This window comes from Tupaia chinensis, unplaced genomic scaffold (assembly GCF_000334495.1).
Source record: "Tupaia chinensis unplaced genomic scaffold, TupChi_1.0 Scaffold143993_1, whole genome shotgun sequence".
Taxonomy (NCBI): domain Eukaryota; kingdom Metazoa; phylum Chordata; class Mammalia; order Scandentia; family Tupaiidae; genus Tupaia; species Tupaia belangeri.
In genome coordinates this window covers 90,659-99,331 of record NW_006203844.1, presented here as the reverse complement: position 1 = coordinate 99,331, position 8,673 = coordinate 90,659, and the positions used below count along the sequence as shown (strand labels likewise).

At 66.2% G+C, this 8,673-nt stretch overlaps 1 protein-coding gene across 2 annotated transcripts in view; it reads right to left on the bottom strand.

Annotated features, from left to right (window-relative positions):
* The window catches only part of LAPTM5 (lysosomal protein transmembrane 5), a 27,120-nt gene that overhangs the window by 8,251 nt on the left and 10,196 nt on the right, over positions 1-8,673 (bottom strand). The window contains exons 2-8 of one of the 2 annotated variants that reach the window (XM_027767182.1): positions 6,228-6,278; positions 5,499-5,592; positions 4,844-4,920; positions 3,205-3,333; positions 2,419-2,541; positions 1,079-1,174; positions 703-795 (exon numbers count right to left, since the gene is read on the bottom strand). In XM_027767182.1, coding sequence (XP_027622983.1) covers positions 703-795; positions 1,079-1,174; positions 2,419-2,541; positions 3,205-3,333; positions 4,844-4,920; positions 5,499-5,592; positions 6,228-6,278 — 663 coding nt within the window. The remainder of the gene's footprint in view (positions 1-702; positions 796-1,078; positions 1,175-2,418; positions 2,542-3,204; positions 3,334-4,843; positions 4,921-5,498; positions 5,593-6,227; positions 6,279-8,673) is intronic. The other variant, XM_006165689.3, reaches the window with a different exon arrangement.

Sequence of the window (8,673 nt, the reverse complement as noted above, 5' to 3'; positions counted from 1 at the left end):
GCCTGAGCCGGGCCTGAGCTGAGCCTGAGCCGAGCCTGAGCCGAGCCTGAGCCGAGCCTGAGCGGGCCTGAGCCGAGCCTGAGCCGAGCCTGGGCCGAGCCTGAGCAGGCCTGAGCCAAGCCTGGGCCGAGCCTGAGCGGGCCTGAGCAGGCCTGGAGGCTGTGAGCTGGGGAAGCTCCTCTGCACCTCCGTCTGATGGAGGTGGGTCTGTGCCGCCCACGACTGAAAGCATCTTGACTAATGCCATCCCATGTCACGGGTGGGCGGAGCGCGCCCCCTACTGTGACCGGGCCACTTCCCTGTCACCCGCTGAGCAGCGTCTAAGTACCCCAGCCCTTCCCAGCTGACTGGTCCGCATGGCCGACAGCTGCGGGAGCCTGGCCTCTACCCGGCTGCGGCCAGCTGTCCCCGAGCCGCACGCCGGGCTGTCGCTGCACTTTGTCTGGGCTCACTCTGGTCGCGGGCTTCCCAGGGCGGGGCCGTTCAGCTTCCCCGGTACCCGGTACCTGGGATTAGCTGTGGGTCGGGGAGTCAGACGCTGACGGCTGACTGAGCGAGGGGACCAGGGCCCCAGCGGCCAGCGCCAGTGCTGAAACGCGTCCCCTTTCTCATGGCCCCACCGCGTCACACAAACGAGAACCGAGGGCCAACCAGGGCAGGGCCTTGCCAGCAGGTCCGGGTGCCTGGCTGCAGTGGGCTCACCTTCGGGAACGCCGTGGTGGTGGCCCCGTCCTCGGCCGAGTTCATGCACTTGATGAGCCGGTAGCACCTCCACACGCACTTGAACATGTAGACCTGGAACGAGGCACCGGGACGGAGACCGGCCAGGGGACGGCTCACCAGAAGGCAGGGTCAGCTGCTGCTCAGACCCCCTCTTCTGGCAGGGGGGCCCCAAGGAATGCCCTTCTCTGTGGCCACAGGCCACGGGTCCTGCCTGACTATCCCTGGTGAGGGGAGCCCGGGAGCAGGGTGACAAGGGCTGGAGAACAGAGCTAAGGGCAGCGAAGGAGGCCACGGGGGCCGAGGCCAGACCTGGCGTGCAGGGCCTCCGCCCTCCTGGAGCCAAGCAGGCGCTCACCTTCAGGATGAGGACGGTGATGAAGACCACGGAGAACACGGCCATCATCTTGACAAACTGGCTGTGAGCTGCACCCTCCTGGCTGGGGAGGTAATTCTGCAACACACGTGGCCGTCAACCCCTTGGCCAGGGGGCTCACGCGCTCCAGCAGCACCCGCGTGCTCCACGCACACGCACACACACACGCAGGGGCAGGGGCAGGAGCGGCGGGCGTGCCCAGCACCTCGGCGGACTGCTTGGCGGCTTGGGGAGCAGTCGCTGCCCCAACCGCAGACGGGCGTGTGGGCCGAGGGAAGCTGGTGTGCTGGTGCCACCCAGTTGCACTTGCCAGGAGGGGACACTGCCCACCTGGTGGCTGCGGGCTGCCCAGACATCAGCCCAGGGCCCTCTTGCCTCGCCTAAAGGAGCCACAGATGCCCCCACACTGGGAGGGCACTGCCGGGGCCTACAGCCAGACGCCGGCTCAAGGCGACTCACTCTGGGCCATGTGTGAATGTCCCCGCACGGTCAGGGACCCTTGTCCCTTCATAGCAGGGGCTTTATCTCCCTCACCCCGCCGAGGGCATGCTGGACTGGGCAACTCGCTGCTGACACATGGACCGCGGCAGCTGCAAGTGCCACGGCCCGGGAGCTCACCGAAGCCTAGCGGCTCTCCCCTGCTCCTCTCTCGGGGACACACAGGCAAGCTACCAGCGCTCACGTGCGGCCCTGTGTGGCCACCCTCAGGGAGCACCGCGTGGGAGGCCCGAGTCTGGTCCCCAAGCGCATCTGACCATGCCCGGCCCAGAGCATCAGAACCTAGCCTGCCAGAGGCCGGGGCGCGGGCCCACAGCTGGGAAAACGAGAGGGGAGGAGGCCACGCAGTGCAGAGCTGGGATGGCACATGGCGTGTGAGCGGCCGCCATGCCGGAGGGTCCTCCCCTCTAGCCAGCTTCAGGGACACAGCGGTCCACGTCACAGACCCCGGGGCCATCCCTGCCCAGCTAAGCGTGCATGTGCCTCGGAGACTTTGAAACCACAGCCGTGCACGGCCGAGGCCACAGCCTCTGGAGGGATGTGGTGGGCAGCACCCCGAGCTCACGTTTCTTTGGCTGGCTCACACTTGGGGCTCCAGACAGGCTGCCCCTAATGCCACAGTGCTGCTCAGGCCCTCCCTGTCTCCGTCCCACGCATGCCCTCCTCGAGGTGCCTCGCTGAGAGCTCGCCCTCCACACGTCCCCTCTCCAAGGAGCCTCCTACAGGTCTCCACCAACCTAGGGAGCCAAGCCCAGAACCATGGGGCTCACAGAGGCAAAGGGGCTTGCCTGAGGCCCCACAGGCAGCGTGTGGCCCAGACTCACCATGTGGTTCATGGCCTTGAAGTTGAGGTAGGTGGGCACTTCCATGTAGGAGCTGCACAGGGTCAGGACGCTCAGGCAGAAGTCCAGCAGCTGCAGGGTCAGCAGGGGGACCTTGGAGGGGCCCTTTGGGGAACAGAGGTGGGGGACACGGGCCAGAGGTGAGAGGCCCTGTCACGGCGGGGCACAGCAGCCCCTCATAACAGTCGTCTCTGCAGGAGACACCGCCCACACCAGGCCAGTGTGGACAGCGTGGGCCACGGGTGTCCACACTGAGTGTGGCAGACCTGGGACTGAAGCGGAGCCCACTGAGATCCAGGCCGGGCCTTTGCATGACACAGGACAAGGGTCGGGGAAAGTATAAATTGATGGGGGACCCCTCATGGTGGCAGCAGCCTTCCTGCACCCCACTGGGGATACTCCTCTTCCATGACCCTCACCACCACCCTCCTGCTTTCCACGTGATGGCAGAGGAGGGACAGACAGGCCTGGCATGGAAGAGGAAGTGCCTATTCCTGTGGTGCCCCTCAGCGTGCCCACGTTTCCGCAGCACACACCCCGTGGGGCACTCAGGGCACTGCCCGCGGTTCCGTGGTGCGCACCCCGTGGGGCACTCAGGGCACTGAGTACTAGCCAAGTGCCAGGTGTGTCCCCTCGCGGTCCTCGTCAGGCTCAGTGACGAGACGTGACCGCACAGCCTTTCACAGGGGAGCACCAGGTGGCTCAGGACCCCAGGGGCAGGGGTTCCCTCGGCAGCCCACGCCCACCCCCAGAGCGCGTGGTCCTCACGGAGCGGCGGCGGGCGGCGAACTTGAGGTAGGCGGGCAGCTCGATGTAGGAGCCCAGCAGGGTGAGCAGGCACAGCAGGTAGTCCATGACTTGCAGGGACAGGAAGGGCAGCAGGTACTTCTCCCGGCTCTGGAAGGCAGGTGGCACTTGCAGGGTGGCCCTCGCACACGGCCAAGCCACCCCAGAGCAGGCGCTTCCCACCCAGGAAAATGCAACCGTCTACCTAATCAACACCCCCCCACCCCGCCACCAAGGTGGCCCCGTGCAGGTCTACACTCGGGACGGGATGGGGAGAGGGTAAGACCCAGGCCCTGCGCAGAGGCAGGAGTAAGCCCACCCCATCTACCAGGGCTCCTGACCACTCTCTCACGAGAACCTGACAAGGGCAGACTCTATGTCCGTTCCACAGAGGACACAGAATCAGAGAGGACTTCCCGGAGGTGGGAACACCAGGGCCAGCTCTGGAAATGTGATTAGAGCAAGCTGGGGCACAGGGCAGTGTCTGGAGGCAGAGGGGCCATCGTGGGCCGAGACCAGGAAGTGTGAGCAGGAGACCCTCCTCAGCACCGGCCGGCCCCAAAGCCAAGTGCTGGTGAGAGCCCGGGGTGGCTGCAGGGGAGTGCCTCCTTCACTTGCAAGTAAGTGGCCGCAGTGACCAGTGCCTGCCCCGCGCGCGCACGCACACACACATGCATGCACACACGCACACATGCACATGTACATGGGCATGCGCACACACATGAGTGCACACGTACATGCATGGACACGCACATATGCATGCACATGAGCGCACACATCTGCACACATGCACACGCACACACGCCGGGACACCTGGTAGAGGGATGTCTGAGGGCTCAGGTGCTCATCTCGAATTCCCCAGGGGCAGCCGAATCTCAGCCTCGGGGTCGGCCTGCCCCAGCTTTCTAGCGGGACCTTCGAGTCTGAGCAGGAACCCCTGCAGCACCCTGCGCAGGCCAGCGTCCCGGGAAGCAGGGGTGCCAGTGGGCACATTCTCGCCCGGGGATCCACGGTGCCACCTCAGGCAAGGGAGATGTTGCGAAGTAGCAGCCCTCACCCCTGCTGCCTGCACGGACAGCACTTCTGCCTCCTGCCCCGGGCCTCCTGCCTCTCGGGCCGGGGACAAGCGGGGGACAAGCCGGGGACAAGCCGGGTCCTCCGTGGCAGGAGGTTGGGCCACAGCCTGTCTTCGTTCTCAACCAGCCTTGCGGGGCTGAGGACCCCTTCGTTGCCACACTAGACGCCCCGTCTGTCTGTGGGTCAGTCTCCCCGGTGGGCCCCTCTCCAGCACCCAGGCGTGCTCCCTCGGGGTTCCGGGCACTGCCCTCTGCACCGGGCACTCTGAGAGCAGCCCAGCACCTCCACCCCACTTCACACAGCACCTCCCCGTTTCTGGGGCTCCCCTGCCCTGCAGGCTCAGGCCTGTGGGCCCCTAGCGGGGACACCGGGCACCACGATCAGCACAGCCCACCGGGCCATCCCGCGGGGACCCAGGCTCCCCAAGGTCTCGAGGGAGCATGCGGGCCTCCTGGACTGGCCACCCCACCCCGTTTGGGCACCAGCACTGCCCAGTGGGGTGGTCGGGGCAGGGGAGCCGCCCTGGGCCCTCCTCCCGCCTCACCTTGACCACGCCGACGAGCAGGCTCAGGCTGATGGCGAAGAGCATGGTGATGAGCAGGAAGCTGGCGAGCAGGTCGGCTGGGGGCGAGGGCAGAGCTGAGGCCCGGCAGTGCGGGGCCACACCGAGAACCGCCAGTGTGGGCAGTGAGAGCGAGCCCGGGCCCTGCCCTCCCACCGCCCACAGTCTCAAGGCTGCAAAGACAGCCTAGAGCATTTCAGGAACTTGGGGTGCGGGCGGGGGAGGGTCTTCTCTGGCAGCTTGTGAAGCAGCTGTGAGTTCGGGCCTCGGCCTGGGCCCAGAGCAGGGGTGCTCCAGGCAGGGCTTGACACAGGGCAGCCCGGTGTGGTCAGTATGGCTGGCGCATGGTGGCTGGGGTAGCCCAAGGGAGATGCAGCCAGGCCCCCAGGGAGGCGCTGGGACCTGCTCAGGAGACAGGCAGAGGGGCGGGCTTCGGCAGAGCGCCGCGCTCTTAGGAGCCGCTTGGGTTTGCAAACACCATCTCATCCACTCTCACCACCTAGGACCTGGGGGCAGCTGACATGTCCCCATATGAAACACCGGCAGCTCCAAGAGAGGGAGCCCAGTGGGATGGGCAGGGCCCTCCTCTGTCCCCCGCCCTCCCTCCACTCCCAGACCCCCGGGGCCCCTGACCTACCAACCCTGAGGTAGCCCATCTGCGAGGACTTGCAGGAAGCCTTGCCCCGGGCCACTTCCACCGTGTGCTCCACGAACAGCAGGATGCTCATGACCTGGGGGTAGGGCTCAGTGAGCCAGTGGGTGTGGTGGGTGCAGTCCCCACCGCAGCGCATCTGCCTGGAGCCCCAGAGACCTGGAGTGGGCGAGGCCTTCGAGAGCATCTGGGAGCAGGCCATCCTCGCTCAATGTGACCGTCACTGTCGAAGGCCAGTCTTGGTGTGTGGGGAGCAGAGGCCCTCCTCTGCACCCCCTGGTATTATAACAGGCTCCAGGCACTGTGGGATCGGGGTCCCAGCCTCCCGCCACCACGGAGCATCCAGTGTGGGAGATGCCTGGATCCCTGAGTAGCCTGTGTCCCTGTCCCCACTTCTTGTGTGGAACAGGATAGCAGGAACGTCCTCCCAGGGGGCTGCGGGTACCGAGAACGTCCACCCAGGGGCTGCGGGGTAACGGGACCATCCGCCCCAGGGGCTGCGGGTACCGGGAACGTCGCCCGGGGGCTGTGATGGGCTGTGGGTGGCTCACTGCAAGTTCCTGCCAGGCAGCAGGCCTGCTCTGAGCTGGCTATGCCGCTTGCGTCCCCCTGCGCTGCTTGTCTCCCTCCACTGCTCTAGCTGCTGGGGTCGCTGGACAGATGGACAGGCGGCCAGATGAGCAGATGGATGGAGAGGGCAGTGAGGGAACTCACCCAGGAACCCCATCCCGAGTCTTTGCCCCCTTCATAGCCAAGAGATCTGATCTGCAGAGAAGAGGCAGATCAGATGGGCCTGAGTGGGGGGTGTCCTTGCAGAAACTGAAGCCCAGACACGAACCGCGACTTGGAAGGGACTTACTGGTCACCCAGCCGTCCAAACAGCCACGTGCCCACGGTCCAGCACAGAGTCCTGTGTCCTCAGCCTCTACCGACCACTCCCAGCCTGGGCATCATGAACTTCCCCTTCTCTACCCCTGCCAGCTGTCCAGGATCGACCTACCCACACAGAACAATCCCCTCCCTACAGTGAGCGCCCTGCCTCTGCTAGCTTGGCCCAGCTGGCCCTGGCTTCCTAGGTGGCCCGCACAGTAGCTCACGCTCGGCCTCCAGGCAACCAGGCGGCCCGCCTGCCCCCACTGGCTGACCACGAGGTGATCCAGCTCAGACCCGGGTCTCGCCTTGTCTTCCCACAGTCGGCCCTGCTCAGGGCGCTGGAAGGGCGGCGGCCGGGGCCGGGCTCCAGGCTCAGGAAGGTGGACCTGAAGCTGGGTCACTGGGACCTCGGGCAAAGCACTTCACGTCGAGCTCCCTCGCCCAGAGACAGCTGTGGGCACACTTGGTGAGAAGTAAATGGCCTTGCGTTTGCGAAGCACCCAGCTCAGGAACTCCGGAGCAGCCCCTGCTTGGGCAGGGAAGCGTCCCCAGAGCAGCGGGGCGGGGCCGGGGGCAGTGCGGGCTGACAGCGCCAGTGCAGGGTGAGCACAGGCTTCAGCTCCCCAGGGAGCTGCGGCAGCCCGGGGGGCGGGGCGGGCACCCACAGGACGCAGCCCTGAGCGAGGCAGGCAGCCCCTTTGCCCCAGAGGTGGGAGCCCCAGCTCTCCCCCGCCCAGTGTCACGCCTAGTGAGAGCAAGAACAGGAGGCAGATGACAGCTCCGTGCTGGACAGAACGGGGTGCCCTGCGGGGCTGAGAACACCACGCATCCGCAGCTGCGCTCAGAGGACGCAGAGCCTCGAGCGTGGGCCTGAGAAGGCGGCCGCTGAGGTGCTAGCCATCCACAATTATCTGAGGCCTGGATCGAGATCAGAGCCAGACGCCCAAGTCGCTGGGAGGCTCCTCCCGCTCGTGTACAAGCTGCCTCCGCTTGTTGTATAGCCCAGAGAGGTTGGCCGGCTCGCCCAAGGACATGCTGCAGGCTGGGGCAGCTTAGAGGTCCAGGCCGCGGCTCCCGGCGCTGTTGGCGCCTCCCGCCCTCCCAGCTCCCAGGTCCCCCAAGCCCTGCTGGCCGGGGGTGCAGACAGGCCAGCTGCAGCAAAGCCTGCACGCCCAGGTCCCTCTCTAGATCGCGTGCGCTGCCGTCCCGGCGCAGCATGGAATCACACGGATATCTGGAAATGCATCCAGAACTTGACGAACGACTGAGGGGGCCCCGTGCCCTCTGGCCACCATCTTGGAGACCCCTGCCAACCCATGGCCCCCGCCCTGCAACCCCTTGGTCTGTCCCAAGGATGGCCGCTGCCCAGCCACTCCACGCAGCCTTGCCACTAGCCCCCCAGCCATGCCTCCCCAGTAGCCAAGGTCCCAAGAAAAGGCCACTGGGGAGGGACGCTTGACGACCACCTCCAAGCCAGGCAGTCCTCCTGCGACCTGAGAAAGCCACTGCTCTTAGCACTCCCGCCAGCTTCACAGGGGAGAGAGCAGGGCCCAGGGGCTCCAGGACCTGCCCGAGGCCTCCCGCTGGTCATCTGCCTGGCCGGGGTCCAAGCCCAGGACATGCTCCTCACCCCTTCCCCACACCTATGCCGGTGCCCGCCCGGTGGGGTGGGCGGTGCCCCCTCCTCCCTCCGCAGTCTCTCCCAGGGAGAGAGCGCAAGGAGTGGGCGCGGATGGTTTCAGTTTTTGTAAAACCACTGTGCTCAGAACCAGCGCCCCCTTTACCCCATTTCCCTTCTCTACAACCTGCGTCAGGGGTGGGGCGGACTCTGTCTCCTTTGGCCAGATGAGAACCCTGAGGCTCAAAGAGGGCAGGGCCAGCCCGAGGCCACAGAGCCAGGCCACCCAGAGCCTGACTCAGACCCTCTGCCGGCCCACCTGCAGGGTGGTGCAGGCCCTGAGGCAAAACGGCGGATGGGCTCCGTGCCAGCACCTGGGGCTCCCTAGGAAAGGGGTGGAGAGGGGCCTGTTTCCCTGGGTGTCCACACAGACTTGCACCCCCCCCAAGCCCCGCAAGAGAGGCAACACCCCCATCTGGCAGGAGGAAACGGAGGCAGAGAACACAAATGTGCCAGTCACATAGGGAGCCTTCACCCCTGCTCCAGGCCGGGCTCTGCTCAGGGCAGGCGGAGGCCCGGCCCAGCTCCACACCTCACTGGCTACCTGCCCACTGCCCTGGCAGCTAGCCTCAGCCTGGACGCTCAGGGGTCAGGAGCCAATGGGGACAG